Source organism: Nycticebus coucang, chromosome 14 (genome assembly GCF_027406575.1).
Source record: "Nycticebus coucang isolate mNycCou1 chromosome 14, mNycCou1.pri, whole genome shotgun sequence".
NCBI lineage: Eukaryota > Metazoa > Chordata > Mammalia > Primates > Lorisidae > Nycticebus > Nycticebus coucang.
The window spans coordinates 6,367,356-6,385,404 of NC_069793.1; the positions used below are offsets into that span (position 1 = coordinate 6,367,356).

Sequence of the window (18,049 nt, forward strand, 5' to 3'; positions counted from 1 at the left end):
AGCCGCCGGCCTGAGCATACCTCTCAGGAGCTAGGAGGTGGCCCTGACTTAGGTCATCGGCTTCCCGTTCTCATGGCTTGCAGTCCAGCCTCCTCTGAGGGGGAGTCATGTCAGAGGGAATCTCGGCATCCCAGAAGCTAGTGTTTATGTTACCACCCTGGGATGTGTGTAGAAGAGACTGAAGTTTTGGTTAGGAACACTTGGTTGTGAACAGCGAGTGTTACAAAGGTGAAGAACTGCAGCGCATGCAAGTGAAATGTTCTGTCGTGATCAGGGCGCGTGGTAAGAATGCCTCTCTCTCCTCCAAGCTCCGCAGGCTCCCAGGACGGTCCCGTGAGCAACCCCAGCAGTAGCAACAGCAGCCAGGACTCGTTGCACAAAGCCCCCAAGAAGAAGGGCATCAAGTCCTCCATTGGCCGCTTGTTTGGCAAGAAAGAAAAGGGCCGGCCTGGACCGACTGGCAGAGAAGCATTAGGGCAAGGTTGGCTGTTTCCAGGAGACATCTTCAGGGTCAGGGTTCGGGAGAGGAAGGAACTGTGCCCGACAAGCAGCTCCCTGCAGGGGCTGTGTGTTCCTCACAGAGCAAAAGCTGTGCAGGTGTGAGCCGGGGAGCAACAGTCAATTTACTGGCCACTCAGAGGCACAGCGAGTTCTCTTGTCTTTGGTCCTCTAGTCAGAAACTTAGCCCAGGAAATTATCACCATCCCTGTAAATGTACAGCCACCTGCTTATGAAAACACACAGCTTTGCCATGTTGATTTTATTCTGGGGCTGTTCTGCTTCCTTGTAGCTGGTGTTCCAGAGACAGATAATTCATCTCCAGATGCCTTGGGACTTAGCAAATTGGGAGGACAGGCTGAAAAAAACCGTAAACTTCAGAAAAAGTAAGTTTTGTCTATTTCTTCATCTCACCTGAACCATTTTCAGTTGTGCCTAATTTTTAACTAATAGCTGTGAAATGTTATGTCTAGCTGTATAAATTACCTCCCGAAAGATTAACATACAGCCCTTATTAAGCCATATGTCCCGAAAGACAGAGCATTTGTGACCTTCTGAAAGAAATCCTGCGTGGATACTCAGTCCACGTTGGGAAGCAAAAGGTGGAGGGGGCTGGGGAGCATTGTAGTCTGAACCCTGGTGCCTACTCAGGTTGTGTCTGTGACTTTGGGAAAGTGACTCAGCATCCCCGTGCTTCAGTTTCCTCACCTGTAAGAGTGTGATAGTAGCGCATATCATGTGTGGCTGCAGTTAATTCCTAAATGAAGTCTCGAATCTGAATATAAGTAAGAATATCTAGGCGGCTCAGCAAAGGAACACAGCCACTGTGGCACCGGGGTGAGGGCACAAAGGACTCGCGGCACACGTATCTCTGGGTGTCTTCTCTGGTGCATACGAGTGAGCTGTACACACTAGGGAGGCTGAGATAATATTCCAGTGAACTGATAAACTTACTTCTGTAACAAAATGGCTCATGTGCAGAGTGCAAGGAACTGAGAGGCGAACTTGAGACTGGGGGAGATGGGAAGCCGGTGATGAGGTGGGAGCCCAGAACCTTGACACAGCGTGATACTCGGCAGGTTCCACGAGAAATCTGACTATAGGAAATGTTTTTTCTGCCACTCACGTGCCCTGAAAAATCCACACTGTTCTAGAACTCAAGGCCCAGAGCCTAGGAGACTCTGTCCCCAAAAGGACAGTTTGCCTTTAGCCCCTAGAGTTGTCAGTTGATTTTCGGTTGTGAAATCTGCCTCGTTTTTGTTCTCTTCTCAGGAATCATAATAAATAATCTTTTTTTCTTTGGTTAAACAAAAGTCTCACTTTGTCACTTAGGCTAGAGTGCTGTGGTGTCATAGTTCACAGCAACCTCCAGCTCTTGGGCTCAAGTTATTCTCTTGACTCAGCCTCCTAAGTAGCTGGGACTACAGGTGCCTACCACCACGCCCGGCCATTTATTTTTGGAGACAGGGTCTCGCTCTTGCTTAGACTGTTCTTGAACTCCAGAGCTCCAGCAATCCACCCCTCAGCCTCCCAAAGTGCTAGGATTACAGGTGTGAGCCACCATGCCTGGTCTTGGTATGTGAAGTTTAATATTACAACTAGGCCTTTTGCCTCCTGGAACCATGCTAGGAAAATTTTGTCCCTTAGATTTTCCTGCTGTGTCTTATTTCACATCCTCCTACTGAACAGAATGAAAACAGGAAGGTTTTTGGCAGTATCTCTTGGTTCTACTACCTTCAGCCCCGGAAGTTAAGTAAGAGAAAAAATAGTATGAATTGCCTAAAGTTTTTCACTCTGTTTTAAAATTTATTTTGTGATTCCCAGGAGCTATGTTTGCATACTTTGATAGAAGGGGACAGCCTTTGAATTATTTGCCTGACTGTGTGATTAAATTTCGTGGCAGCTTTGTATGCATGTATGCGTGTGTCAGTGGTAGGTAGGTTTCTGTGGAGCTGTGATGTTCAAATTTATGGCATTGGCTTTGAAAATCTACCTGTGTACCTGTAACTTAAGCGTCCAAGGGTGGGTCTTTCTCAGTACCCTGTGTTTATGCATAGGATGTGTGTGTAAATTCTGAAATATACTAGCAAGTTACTAGAGAAAATTTCAAAGTGCAAAGCTTATTTGCCTGTAGTGTTCAATTTCATTTGTAACAGTTAACCTGAGATAAAATTGATTTTAGAAAAAATGCCGTATTTATAAATGGAAAAATTTGCAGTCCTAAGAAAAGTCTTAGGTGGCTCACGCCTGTCCTACAGCACTTTGGGAGGTCAAGGTGGGAGGATTGCTTGAGGCCAGGAGTTCATGACTAGCCTGGGTGATATAATAAGACCCCCATCTCTACAAAAAGAATTTAAAAAATTTAACTAGGTCATAGTGCCATGTACCTCTAGTGCTAGCTACCTGGGAGGCTGAGGTGGGAGGATCGCTTGAGCCTGGGAGTTCAAGGTTACAGTGAGCTATGGGCAACAGAGTTAGACCCTGTCTCTTGGAAAAAAGAAAAGTATGAGTTATCTGGAAAAAGTATTGTGTGAATACAGTTCGATACATGACATTATTAATTTAAGAACCCAAATGCATTTATTTGGATTCAGAATTATTTATTTTGTTATTTGTGGTGGTGGTCTTTTTTTAAAATTTAAAATGGGGTCTCCTCATATTGCCCAGGATGGCCTCAGACTCTGGGGCCCAGCCAATCCTGAGGCGTCAGCCTCTCGAGTAGCTCCCACTAGCTTGCTGAGGCTGGTCTCTTAACTCCTGACCTCAAACAATCCTCTTGCCTTGGCCTCCCGTAGTGCTGAGACTATAGATATGAGCCACTGCACCTGTCCTAGTTGTGATATTAAAACTTTTGTTGGATTCTCTGGTATAATTACTCCTACATAATTATATTTATTATTCCCAGAAATAGGAACACTTATTTGAAATTTTATGGAAAATATTTTGCTTAGAAAGATAGGCTGTCATTATGTACAGATTTGCAGTCCTAAGAAAAGTCTGTTATCAGTAAAATTTATTGAAATACCAATATTTAATCTTTAGAAATAAAAGCTTCTATGTTTGGCCTATGGAAGTTATAGAAACATGTCTAACAGCAACCTGGGAATTCAGAAATGACTTGAGAACACCCATACATACACACTAAAAGTACTTGTCCTCTCTGCTCTAATGTCATCTTCTCTCCTAGGTTTTTCATTTTTTAAAATATCTCTTTTTAAAAGCCTTATGGGTAAACACTTGAGAAATAAGATGAGATTCACCAAAGCTTATAGTGTTATCTCTCAAATTGCTATAGTAGACAAAATCGTTTTTAAAGGTGTTAATATGGTGAAATTGTGGCTGGGGTATTTAAAAATATGGCATTCAGAATATTTCTGATCACATGAAGAACTGTGTGGCCAGGACTCACCCACTTGGCTGCTTTGCTGTGGATGCTGGCAGTGGGTCAGTTCTTGTGCTGGGGATCTGCTTTGGGGAATAGAGCTGTTGGGATTTCAGATGTTCTGGGTAGGAAGCCTCTGGGTTAAGCCACAGGATGGCCCAGTGACTTAATTTAGCAAATACCTATTAGCTAAGTAGCAATATAGAGAAAGAAACATGCATCCATTACTTGCTATATTAGATTGTACCACTTCAGTGTTAAAAGTCTTCCCAGCTGCTTGGGAGGCTGAGGCAGGAGAATCGGGGAAGCCCAAGAGCTGGAGGTTGCTGTGAGTCCTGTGACATCACGGCACTCTACTGAGGGTAGTAAAGTGAGACTCTGTCTCTACAAAAAAAAAAAAAGTCTTCCCAGCTGCATGGAGCCCAAGGTGGGAGGACTGCTTGAGATCAGGAGTTCAAGGTCAGCCTGGGCAATGTAGCAAGACCCCATTTTTTTTTTTTTAAATAAAGGAAAATGTCTGCACTGAGCACTGTTCTTTCTGTTGTTAAATGTTAATGTTTTTAAAGTCCCATGGAGAGTGCCTTTGTTCAGACCTAGGTGTGGTTTCCTCTTCCTAGATATTTTTCTTCATTGTTTAAAAAGGGAATAGTGATAATGTTTTCCTTTGAATGGTCTGTTACCTTGTATATGAAAATGAAGGCTTTGCTGACTCTGCTAGTGTTTTTTAAGTTGGTAATAATTCTTTGATTCTGCCAGGAGATGGCGCTCATGCAGAGAATCAGCATTTGCTCACTCAGGGGTGCTTTGTAGTATGCACAAAGCTAGTATTAAGTAGGTGATGTGAATAATGTCATAGCTGAGATGTGTTCCTCAGTATCTGGGGGATTGATCCCAGGACCTATCAAGGATACCAAAATCTGAGGCTGTTTATGTGCCGTGTGTAACCTGGCATACGTTTGCATGGAACCTGTGCACATCTGTGTGTGCACTTGGAATCATCTCTAAATGACTTATAATACCTAATACAATGTAAATGCTGGGCTATGTAAATAGTTATTATGTTATATTGGTTTTAATTGTTTTTTCCCCCACAACCACCATAGTTTTGATTCTCGGTTGAATGTGTGGTTGCAGAACCTGTGGATAGGGAGGGTGGACTCCTACTGTTAGACTTTCAGAAATGCTCAAAGAGAATACGTCTGCTAATGTTTTTTTCATAGGCATGTCGTAATAATTCTTTAATCTGAGTCCTCTGTTACTTGTAGGCATGAGTTGCTTGAGGAAGCCCGTAGACAAGGATTACCGTTTGCCCAGTGGGATGGACCAACTGTCGTCGTTTGGCTGGAGGTACAACCTTCTCTTAATACTCAGTCGAATGTGGTACTTTACGTGGATTTATTGACTTAACATCTGGCCTTGCCATTTCATGTCTCTAGCTCTGGGTGGGGATGCCAGCCTGGTATGTGGCTGCCTGCCGAGCCAATGTGAAGAGCGGAGCCATCATGTCGGCCCTGTCGGACACAGAGATTCAGCGGGAGATCGGCATCAGCAACCCCCTGCACAGGCTGAAGCTGCGGCTGGCCATCCAGGAGATCATGTCGCTCACCAGCCCGTCTGCCCCACCCACGTCCAGAACGGTATGGTCAAGGACAGGCCATTCTTTTGGGAAGAGGAAACACCTCTTCGAAGGTGGCATTCCCCTGTTATGTTGCTTCTCCTAGTTCTTTATGAGCACTTGTAGTATAGTTCTTATTCAGAGGTTTACCAGTCAGCATTCTGGGAGGCCGAGGCAGGCAGATCACCCAAGCTCAGGAGTTCGAGACCAACTTGAACAAGAGAGAGACCCCATCTAAAACTAGCTGAGCATTGTGGCGGGCACCTGTAGTTTCAGCTACTCGGGAGGCTGAGGCAAGAGAATCGTTTGAGCCTAAGAGTTTGAGGTTGCTGTGAGCTGTGACGCCACGGCACTCTACTGAGGGTGACATAATGAGACTCTGTCCAAAAAAAAAAGGTTTACTATTCAAATGAGAACTTTTAATCTGTGAGAATTGGATAGTCAAAAGAAACTTCATTAAATACATTTGTAAAAGATTGATGAGGATAGCATTATAAGATAAAAAGATGAGGCTTTTTTAAAGGTAAAAAACTAATTATCACAGATTTAGATAAGAATTTCTCAAAATTGAATTAGTCTTAGGGTATCTAGAGAAAGGAAATAATATTTTAACTACATAACTGTAACTTAAACTCTGAATATCATTTCCTGTTCCATGATTCAAACTAAATGAGTGACTAGCATTTCCATTTTACATGAAGATACTTGCTAAGCAAGTGATAGTGTAAATATATATATATATATATATATATATTTTTTTTTTCTTTTTCAGTTTTTGGCCGGGGCTGGGTGTGAACCCACCACCTCTGGTATATGGGGCTATCACCCTATTCCTTGAGCCACAGGCTGCCCAATAGTGTAAATATTTTTAACATTTATGGAAATATATATATACATATAAAGTAACACTTCATTGAATTTGTAAAATCTGTGCCCCCCACCCCCCACCCCCCACCCCCGTGCAGTCAGCACTCACACCGAGAAATGGGATTTTCCCAGGGCCCTCGAGGCCCCTCCCGCCCCTTCTGAGTCCCTGCTGCTTCCCTGGGTGAGCCTGACCCCGACCTGTGGGCCCGTCCGTTTTATACTTTTTGTGAATGGGGTCATGAGGTATTTACTCTTTTGTGTCTGGCTTATTTCACTATATTTATGAATACCATTTTGTGAGAAGCAGGATCTTGAGGAATGGCATGTCTCTGTCTATTGCGGAGTTCTGGTTCTTCAGCACCTCCATAGCATCCATTTAAACACAGCTGACAGACTAGTAAGAGATGGTTGTTACTCAGCCATCAAGAGTGGTCCCTAAAGAAGTCTCCCTTAATTCCGGTTTGTGTACAGTATTGTTTTTTTTTTTTTTCCAAAAGCTAGGGAATATAATTAGCCAGGATAACCAGTGTTTTGCTGTACTTGACTTGTTTGGTTGTTCATTCTGGATGCGGTAGACCCTGGGAGCTCGGGATTTTAGGCAGTTCACAAATCTGCAGATGTTCATCAAGCATCATTCTGTACTCTACAACTTTCTCCATGTGGGAAGTCCTTAAAAAGGATTTCTCTGGTTGAAAAAGTTCAAAACTATTCTAATAAAACTGTAGTTAATGGGAGATGAGGGCAGGCCAACTCCTTAGTTATGAAATTCAGACTTTTTATGCTGGGTGGATTCCCACTCCCTGCTTTTAGTCTACTCTGGAGGGAAAACCAGCCCTTGTTAGACTTAGAACCTGGGAGACATGCAGTTCCAAGGAGCAGGTTGAGGCTGGATTCAAGGTTCATAGTTACTATACAGAAAAATCTTTGAAGTTTGTTCATTTGTTTTATTTTTTCTTAGTGAAAAAATTATAGTAGTGAACAATAAGCCTTTGTTCTTACCTATTGCTCAGAGAGCTTTTTTCCCCCAGGACTGCTTTGTAAATAGTATCTGATCTCTTCACCCCTTGTATCATGTTAGAGTGGCCTTTCTAGAGATGCCTGGCTGTGTGATTTTTTCCAAAGTTTTTAAGAACCATCTTCTTCAATAGTGATGAAGAAGGGCCCTCACAAAGGTAGACTCCGCGCTGTATCGAGTGCAAGGATCAAATCTGCTCCCTCCAGGAGTTTACCGCAGACGGGACCGGTGTCCCGTGTCTGGTTCAGTGGTTCCACAGGGCCCTTGTGTTAGGCCTGTGGTGCTCTAGTGGCTCGCCCTGCCCTGCCCTGCCCTGCGCCTCAGTTTCCCTGGCTCTAGCCGTCCAGGCAGAGGTCCGTCACTGCAGAGTGCCTGCTGCAGGTAGCCTTACAAGAACCAAAGCAATAGTTCGACGCTGTGTTCTTCGTTGTTAATCTTTTACTGGGTAAGGCTGTTTTAAATATATTGACTTGGTAGTTACTTGAGAAGTACTGAAAATTTCCAGAAGAATGAAGTATGTTTTCTTCTTACATTTCATGTACCCCTGGGAATAAGCGTGGTCTCTGAATCTCTGGAAATCTGGTGCTCTTCCCCTTGGTTACTGATAATGCAGTAATAACCGGGTGTATTTTATTCATTAAAAAGGAATGAGCTTGTGTTCAAGTTTGTCATTTTCTGAATGGGCATCTGAAGTGACAAAGTCAGAGCGACTTTAGTCGTGTGGCCCCTTCTCTGCCTGTGGCTCATGCCTGTGCCCTCTCCTCTCTGTCAATGCTTCCCTTGACCTGGATGTGGTTGGTACACTGGGGTCACCCTAGACCACAGGAAATGTCTGGTTAACACACGAAGAGATGGAAACGCTGGCAGCCACGCCGCAGACGGTTAGTCACACGCCACGGCTGGGCCCCTGCTGCATTTCCCACTTAAGACCAGCTGGGTTCTTTGCCTTTTTGTTGAAAACAAAAATGTCATATTCTATACAGTTGCTCCAGATAAGTATTTCCTTCTCTGTGCCAGTATTATTGGTTGAATACGTAAATAGAATTTGTATTTTATTTTATTTGATTTTATTTTTTTAGGGGTTTAAAGTTGGTAGACTTGCTCTATATAGAATAGATTTAATTCATCTCTTCTTTTGGAGGAGACCTCAGTTTATCCCCCTGTTGTGACTGTCTCACCCTAACTTGATCTTTTTATGGATGTATTTGGCATGAGAAAAGTCTTCTCCTTGCATGAGAAATTGGAATTGTTCATTTTGCATGAGTTTTGCACGATGCTTTGGTATTTTGAACTTTCTTACTCTCTTAAGCTGCACTTCCCTGACAAAGTGAATGTGCTTGTGTTACTAAGCTCACCGATACTAATAGTTATGTTCTTTTGCATTCCTAACCACGTAACATCAGGAAGATGAGGAGGGAAGCTGGGCGCAGGTTGGAGTTTTTCTATAATACATTCTTCACTACATGTGCAGCAACAAAAAGCAATTGGGAATATGAAAACTTGTGTAGTTTACTTTTCTTGATTTTTTTTTTGCATCTTAATTTATTCATAGTAATAAATGATTTAATGATGTAAAAATGAGGTGAAAGCATTAGTGAGGCAAAGCATAGTATTTAAAGGATACGTCTCATGGACAATTTTGAACATGTCTCATATGGAGCCATGATAGTTACTTTTAATCAACATAGATTGCTTCATTCAACATATAATTTGTTATACAAAATCCTGTGGCTCAGGCAGCTTCTGAAATTATATATATAACTCCCTGTTGGAGTAACTTCAGTTGCGAGATCTTCTGATGGGAGAGTTACATGCTAATGAATCTCTAGTGTCACTGGCACAGGCAGGGGGCTGGGCACAGGACCTCACACCTGTAAGCACTTTGGGAGGCCACAGGGAAAGGATTGAGACAAGCCTGGCCAATATAGGGAGACCTCATCTCTACAAAAAAAAAAAAAAAAAATAAGCCAGGCTTGGTTGGTGTGTACCTGTAGTCCCAGCTACTCAGGATGCTGAGGTAAGAGGATTGCTTGAGCCTGGTAAATGTAGGCTGTACTGGGCTATGATGAGGTCACTGTACTCCAGCCTTAAAAAAGTGTGCAGTGACTTTTCCTCTGTGTCTTTGTCCCAAAATTTTACTAAATATTATCCTACTACTTTGTCCACTCAAACATTTTCTTATTAATGGAATTCTCAGAAACTAAGCCTCTTCTCAAGTAATGTACATTTGCATTTCAGCTCCTTGATTCTTTGGCCCAAAGCTCCGTTTCAGTTGTTTCACAACCTTTGTGTTCCGACAGCTTGACTGAACATGAGTCACAGTGGCTCCTTGTGCCCGCCTTGCTGTGTGCAGGGTTACATCTCAGCGGCTCGTCTGCACTTGTTCTAGAGACTCTCACTAATGGCATGGTGTGCAGGGACTTTGGAAGAATCATTATATTTCCGAAAAGATTCAAAATAATTTTAAATCCGAATTTTCCTGATTATAAGGTGATGGTTGAAATAACTGTTCCCTTCTATTTGTACTCCTGAAGTATACTCAGGTGTATTTTTAAAAAAAAAAAACAAAAAAAAGAGAGTAGCTATAATATGAGGGACTCCGAAGGTTTTTCTCTCCCTCAACTTAGGCATTCTTTGCCTCTCCTCCAGATAAATAACTTCATTAATTATTTAACGTAGGTGTCTCCTTACAGGAGCAATAATGACTGACCATCAGTGAATTAAATAGGGTTCATTTCCTAAATACTTACCTTTCAGCATATTTTATACTAAGAAACAACATTGTTGGCACTTGAGTGTGAAATTTTGTGCATCAGTGGTATGAAGTATAAATTAAATTTAACCTTTGCACTTTGCAATGGCAATATGTACCGTCGTTTAACAAATAGTAATAGAGTGCTGGCTGTTTGGAAACTGCTGCCTGTGAGGAACCCACCCATGAGGTGGACAGCCATAGTCCCTCTCATCATGGAACTCACAAAACTGGGTCATATTGTGGTCCTTTTAATGATGGACATAAATGCCGTGCATTAGGTCTCTCCTCTAGCCCAAATATTCTCTGACAAGAGAGCACCTTGCATGCTTTCTTCAGAAGGCTGTTAGAGCAGCCCGAGCAAAGAGGTGGGTCTCCCAGGGATCCAGCCCCCTCCTTCCAGAAGCGTACATTGCCAGCAACTTCAGAAGCCTGAATAGAAGATATAGTGAGTAAACAGAAATAAGTAAGTTTCTACTTCCATGCAGTTTTCTATTTAGGCAACTTATTTGCTACATTTGCCCATTTAAGAATACATAATTAGAAGGCAAGGAAACAGTATCAGATATTAATGCTATAAATATCAGGCCTAGGAATAAAGTTTGGAAGAGGAAAAAAACAGATATCTTGATGGTTACCCAAAAATGCTCAGTGTATTTCTTACTTGTGGTTGTTTTTAGAAAGTAGAGAAACATTTGTCTGTTAGCAGTGTTCTTTGTTAGAATTTGAGTGTCTACTTTCCAGCTTCATTGGAACAAATACACGAGACTGGAGGCCCTGATGTTGAGAGGGAGCATGGTAGCAGTTGAGGGTTACTGTTTCCAGGGACCCCGTATGTAGCCAGCCGTTCCTCTGCACGTGCTCAGTCCTCCTCCACTGGAGGCGGCCAGGCACCCTTCTCTGCTATGTCTGTGTACATGGCATGTTCGGTTGCGTTCATTGCACACATCTTACACATATTCCATTAGACTTATTCATGTGCATTTTATTTCTTTTTCTTGCTCTGTTACCATGGCTAGAGTGTTCATTACAGTGTTAAAATAAAAGTGAGCGTGTACCTCCTGACTTTGTTCCTTATTTTAGGGGGAAGGCAGGCAGGCAGGCTTTTACCACTGTGATGTCAGGTTTAGGAGATTTGTAGATACCCTTTATCAGGTTAACACACTTTTCTTCCATTCTTAGAAGGCTCAGAGTTCCATAAATGAAAAATTTATCAAATGCTTTTTCTATATCTTTTGAGGTGATACTATGATTTTTCTTTTTTAATTTCTTGATACAGTGAATTTCATTGATTTTTCAAATGTTGAATCTACTTAAGTTTCTAGAATACTAAATTATACTTATCTTGATATCTTATTCTTTAAATGTATTTATTGTTTGTTTGCGCTGAGCTCCATGGCTCATACCTGTAATCCCAGCACTTTGGGAGGCTAAGGCTGGAGGATCACTTGAGGTCAGGAGTTCAGGACCACACTGGGCAACATAGTGAGAACCCCCTTTCTACAGAACTTTTTCCTTTTTTTTTTTTTTGAGACAGAGCCTCAAGCTGTCGCCTTGGGTACAGTGCCGTGGCATCACAGCTCACAGCAACCTCCAACTCCTGGGCTCAAATGAGTCTTCTCCCTCCATCCCCCAAGTAGCTGGGAATATAGGCACCTGTCACAACGCCCGGCTAGTTTTTGGTTGCAGCCATCATTGTTGTTTGGCGGGCCTGGGCTGGATTCGAACCCACCAGCTCTGGTGTATGTGACTGGCGCCTTAGCCGCTTGAGCCACAGGTGCTGAGCCCTTTTTTCTTTTTTATGAACTTTTTTTTTTCAGAGACAGAGTCCCACTTTATCACCCTCAGCAGAGTGCTATGATATCACAGCTCACAGCAACCTCCAATTCCTGAGTTTAGGCGATTCTCTTGCCTCCACCTCCCAAGTAGCTGGGACTACAGGCACCTGCCACAACACCTGGCTATTTTTTGTTGCAGTTTGGCCGGGGCTGGGTTTAAACCCATCACGCTTGGTATATGGGGCCGGCGCCCTACTCACTGAGCCACAGGCGCTGCCCCTAATTTAAAAATTAGGTAGGTGTAGTGGAGCACACCTTTAGTCCCAGCTACTTGGGACGCTGAAGCAAGAGAATCGCTTCAGCTCAGGAATTGAAGGCTGAGGTGAGCTTTGATGATGCTACTGCACACCAACCTGGACAATTGAGCAAGACCTGCTCTCTAAAATTAATTCGTAAAAATGACAACGTATGTTAGTTTGATTTGCCAATATTTTGTCAAGTATTTTTGCATCTTTATTTATGAGGGATATTGGTCTGTAGTTTTCTTGTAATGTCTTTGGTTTTGCTTTCAGGGTAATGTTGGCCTTGTAGAATGAGGTAAGATGTTTTGTCACTGTTTTTTTTGCAATAGCTTTTGTAGAATTGTGGGGTTTCCTTCATTCTTTCATTTGTTTATTTATTGGGATAAATGTTTGGTAGAATTCACCAGTGAAGCTATGTGGGGTAGATATTTTTTGGTGTGTGTGAGATTTATAACTACAAGTTTGGCTTATAATAGATACATGTTACCTGTTTTTTACTGGATGGCTCTGGTAGTTTATCTTTTAAGAAATGTGTCCATTTTATCTGAGTTGCTTATAATTGTTCACAATATTGCCTTATTCTTTTAATGTCTGTTGCGTCTGTACTGCTGTCTCCTCTTTCATTGTTGATATTGGTAGTGTGTATCTTTTCTTTCTTCTTTCATGGGGCTAGATTTGTTAATTTTGTTGATATTTATGAAGAAGCACGTTTTAGTTCCATTGGTTTATTTTCTTTTTTCATTCTTTTTTTCTTTTTGAAAAGTAAATTTATTTCAAGTTAATGTGAGGGTACAAATAACCTGGTGAAAACATTTGATTTTGTTAGAGTCCCTCTTGTGATTATGTTCCACACATAACATGTGTGCCAAGCACCCCCACCTCCCTCCCTCATTACCCCTCCCTGAATGGAATTCAGTTGAAATGAGTTTTTCTCCTACTTGGGCATGCATTAGATTGTCTGCTGGCTTCATATTAGTATTGAGTACCTTGGATAATTGCTTCTCCATCCTTGTGATTTTTTTTTTTTTTGGTAAATATTTAACTGATTTTTACTCTTTGTTCCTCTGTTTGCTTTGGATTCCATTTATTCTTTTTCAAGTGTTCAAAAGTACAATCTTAGATAAGCAATTTGAGGTCTTTTTGAAGTTGTAATCACTTAATACTATAAACGTCCCTCAAGGAACTTCTTTAACTATTTCCCACAGGTTTTGAATATGTTTTCATTTTTGCAGTTTTTGGCCGGGGCCAGGTTTGAACCTGCCTCCTTCAGTATATGGGGCTGGCGCCCTACTCCTTGAGCCATCGGCGCCACCCTGTTTTCATTTTCATTAAATTGAAAACATTTTCTAGGCTGGGCACCGTGGCTCACACCTATAATCCCAGCACTCTGGGAGGCCGAGGCTGGAGGATCATGTGAGCTCAGGTGTTTTGAGACCAGCCTGAGCAAGAGTAAGACCCTGTCTCCACTAAAAAAAAAAAAAAAAAATAGAAAATTTAGCTGGATGTTGTGGTGGGTGCCTCTAGTTCCAGTTCCTTGGGAGACTGAGGCAAGAGGATCTCTTAAACCCTCAAGACAGGAGGAGGGTTTGAGTTTGAGGAGTTTGAGGTTGCTGTGAGCTAGGCTGATGCCACGGCACTCTAGCCTGGGCAACAGAGTGAGACTCTGTCTCTAATTCTCTTATGATTTTGTGACATGTAAGTTATTTAGAAGTATGTTAATTTTGGAAAGGTAGTTCTAGATATCTTTTTATTATTGACTTCTAATTCTGTTCTCTTGAAGTCTGAGAACATATTTCATACCTACTTTTAAAGAATGTATATGCTGTTACTGGGTACACTAGTCTAAATATTGTCAGTCAGGTCCAGTTAGTTGGTTGATTGTTGTTTAGGTCTTTTATATTTCACTGCTTTTTTTTTAATTGTTCAAACAGTTACCATGAAAGAGAAGTATTAAATTCTTTCATGTATAATAGTGGATTTGTATATTTCTCTATGGTTCTTGCTTTTTTTAAATATCTCTTTTTTAAAACTATTTTTTAAGTTGCTTTTACTGGTTTTGAAATAAAATTAAAACCAGGCCAGCCATGATGGCGCACACCTATAATCCTAGCACTTTCTGAGGCTGAGGTCAGGGGTTAGCTTGAGTCCAGGAGCTGGAGCACAGTCTGGGCAACAGCAAGACTGTATCTCTACAAAAAACTTCAAAAATTAGCCAGAAGAGGTGGCACACCCCTATAGTCCTAGCTGCTTGGGAGACTGAGGCAGGAGAATCACTTGACCCCAGGAATTTGAGGCTGCTACATGAGGTATGATCTTGCCACTGTGTTTCAGCCTTGCTGACAGAGCCTTGTCTCTTAACAAAAAAATAAATAAAACCAATCTGAAATAATTTTAATGAGTAGAGTTGAATTGAGCCTTCAAACTTGTTCATGAGTCGTGATCATTATTCATTACTACATTAAAAACTGTTTTAGAAAGGAAATTTGTAGCCAGTTCCAGTTTTATTGTAGTTTGTAAATAAGTTAAATTTATCACAAGTGAATCATAGATTTTTAATGTTATGATTGCTTTTGCATAAAATGTTACTAACAAATTTAAAAGGTGGGCGAGGAAAATTTAATTATTATGAAATTATAAAGTTGTCATTTGTTTAACTTTTGAGAATATTTGTAGTAGATTAAAATTCTATTAAAAATTATTTTAACTGCTCTTGTAACTCCTTCGATAACTTATCTTCTTTATTAAAAGCAGACGCTCGCATATGGGGACATGAACCACGAGTGGATTGGCAACGAGTGGCTGCCCAGCCTGGGCCTTCCTCAGTACCGCAGCTATTTCATGGAGTGCCTTGTTGATGCTCGGATGCTGGACCATTTGACAAAGAAAGACCTTCGAGGGCAACTGAAAATGGTTGATAGTTTTCACAGGTAACTTTGTGCAAATAGTTCTTAATACCTGACTGAGAAATTTTTCACTGTCGCCAACTGTAAATAATTTCTCTTCTTTTGTGAATAGAAACAGTTTCCAGTGTGGAATTATGTGCCTGCGAAGGTTAAATTATGACCGAAAAGAACTGGAAAGAAAAAGAGAAGAAAGTCAGAATGAAATAAAAGGCTAGTATATTGTATTTAATTGATTTAGCATTCTCCTGCTTGCTGGTGTATGAGAAGTCTCAGTTGTTTCCTATTTTTAAAAAATCAGGGAAAGCATTATATGGAGCAAGCTAGTCAGGCATCGTTGCAGAGGAAGGAAGGATGAAAACGAATGCTTTTGAGACCCTCTTCTGGAGCCAGAGAATTTATGCCTATTTTCTTATGCTTATGTCAGTCTGCAGGCTGAAGGTCTCAGCGCGAGCATTTTTCCTATGACTTTAGGGTTTTCCTTTTGTTATGGCATAAGAACTGTCACTCAGTTCATAACTGCTGTTATCTGTTCCTCAGTCAGATAACAGCAAAGCAAAGATGTGTGCTCAGTCGGTTTCAGTTGAAAAACACAGTTCTGAATGTTCATCCAGGGACTTGTGAAGCACAAAAGAGCACCCGGTGGGCCGTGTGGTTGTGCTTCCAGTTGGGAGGGAAAGAAGCATGGAGTTTGAATGGCAGCTGGTCCTTGAAAGGAGCAGGTGCTTCTAGGGGATGAGGTGGGGTAAGGGAAAGGCATTTCTGTTAGAAAACACAGGCCAGGGAGTAGAGGATATGGGACATTCACCCTGAAGACACGGGCTTCTCTTCTCTCTTGGTGAGCCTCAGACTCTGTGCCTCTCTGAATGACCAAGGACGGTAATTTGCTTTTAAAGTAAGACACTAGGCTCGGTGGCCTATAGCACAGTGGTTACTTTACCAGCCACATAACACCAAGACTGGTGCATTCTAATCCAGCCGGGCCAGCTAAACAACAATGACAGCTGCAACAAGAAATAGCCGGGGTTGTGGCAAGCACCACAACTTGGGAGTTGGGAGGCTGGGGCAAGAGAATAGCTTAAGCCCAAAAGTTGGAGGTTGCTGTGAGCTGTGATGCCAGGGTACTCTATCGAGGCCGACATACTAAGACTGTCTCAAAAAAATAACTAAGTAAATAAAAAATAAAGTAAGACACTAAACACTGAGCTTAAAGTCAAGTCTCCCATAATTTTTGGAATTCAAGGAAATCAATAACAATAATTTAAGAAGAAGCAAGGCTTAATGAAGAGCAGGTGATGGGAAGTGTTCCAAGCACTTCTGTATGTCAATTTATTTCATCTTTACCACAACCCTGTAAGTGCTATTTTCATCCCTAGTTTTTACTAAAAGACAAACTAAAGAGGGCCAAACATGGTGGCTCGCACCTGTAATCCCAGCATTTTGGGAGGCCAAGCAGGAGCATCTCTTAGTCCAGGAGTTCAAGGCTGGCCAAGGCAGTATAGGAGGACCTCATCTCTATAAAAAAAATTTTTTTTAATTAGCCTGGTATGGTGGCATGTACCTGTAGTCCCAGCTACTGGGACTGAGACAGGAGGATCACTTGAACCCAGGAGTTTGAGGTTGCTGTGAGCTATGACCTTGCCACCGCACTCCAGGCCGGGCAACAGACCCAGACCCTGTCTCTTGAAAAAAAAAGAAAGAAAGATGAAAATGTGGTTGGGAGATGGCCCATTTGAAGAGTAGTTTACCCATGATTGAGTTAACAGTGAATCATGAGAAACATCTAAGTCAACATTTATACAATATATGTAGAAGTGTGGACTTTTATCCAGAAAAGGTGGAAATGAAATACGTCAATATGTTTCATTTGTTTTCTGTATAATTTTACATCTTTTTGCAGTTAACAAAAAAAAAAAAACATCTTTGGCAGTGATGAGTGATCATCTAGATGTATTTTCACAAAGTGGCTATTTTTAGATCTGATAGAGCAAGTTTAATAATTTTTTAATTTGCATAAGATAACATCTTTCCCCAAAGTTCTGATATGCTAGGGAATATCTGAAGGCCTCTCTCTTTTTAAAATGGCACAACGTGAACAAACCCTGGAAGATTAGAAATGGATGGTATACACTGACCTCAACAAGGTGCAGACTGTTACGGTGCCAGCTCCTATGATAGGAAGACACGTTTCCAAAGACTCGGCTATAAAATGTGCTTGTACATTTAGTATTCAGGTTCTTGCAACTCTTCTGATTTCTGATCCCTGGATCCTCCTCATTTTCTGTTCTGTAGAAATACAGTGTACATCATAACTTCATTCCTTTTGTGCTCACTGGAAGACTGAGTTGTAAAATGGGACCTTTCCATTAGCATGGAGCAGGGCCAGGACACGGGGTCCAGTGCCGCTAATGTGTCCATTTAGCAGTTCCTCCCAGCACTTGTGGGGATCATGTCCTTTATCAGGAGCCAAAGGGTTAGGAACAACAGTAGGGATCTTTCTTCTGCATAGGGTAGACATGATAAGGATGACTTTCTAAAGCTACCTTTATAATTGTTTTGGTTCTTTTTCAGACGTGCTTGTTTGGAGCAATGATCGAGTGATTCGCTGGATCCTGTCTATTGGTCTTAAAGAATATGCAAACAATCTCCTAGAGAGCGGTGTTCACGGTGCACTTTTGGCCTTAGATGAAACCTTCGATTTCAATGCACTAGCGCTGCTGTTACAGATCCCAACACAGAACACACAGGTGACACTGTGCCTGCCCTGTCTGCACTCAGTCATGTGTTGAGTCGGTTTTCTGATTGTAGACATTTTAGTTCTTTATTTCAATGGAGAGAAAGCCAAGAAACCTCAGACAACTAGTAATCTCTTTTCATAACTAATGTGTAATACAATGGTTCAAAATCCTTAAGGAAAAAACAGTGTCATAATACTCAAGT

General features: G+C 41.7%; 1 protein-coding gene across 7 annotated transcripts in view; it reads left to right on the forward strand.

The window, feature by feature from the left end:
- The window catches only part of PPFIA1 (PTPRF interacting protein alpha 1), a 99,413-nt gene that overhangs the window by 72,893 nt on the left and 8,471 nt on the right, over positions 1 to 18,049 (forward strand). For 3 of the 7 annotated variants that reach the window (XM_053562969.1, XM_053562971.1, XM_053562967.1), the window contains 7 exons: positions 309 to 481; positions 791 to 884; positions 5,146 to 5,227; positions 5,317 to 5,517; positions 14,961 to 15,136; positions 15,225 to 15,322; positions 17,681 to 17,856. In XM_053562969.1, coding sequence (XP_053418944.1) covers positions 309 to 481; positions 791 to 884; positions 5,146 to 5,227; positions 5,317 to 5,517; positions 14,961 to 15,136; positions 15,225 to 15,322; positions 17,681 to 17,856 — 1,000 coding nt within the window. Of the gene's footprint in view, positions 1 to 308; positions 482 to 790; positions 885 to 5,145; positions 5,228 to 5,316; positions 5,518 to 8,195; positions 8,259 to 8,780; positions 8,808 to 14,957; positions 15,137 to 15,224; positions 15,323 to 17,680; positions 17,857 to 18,049 lie in introns of all 7 variants that reach the window. The other 4 variants (XM_053562966.1, XM_053562970.1, XM_053562968.1 and 1 more) reach the window with 2 other exon arrangements.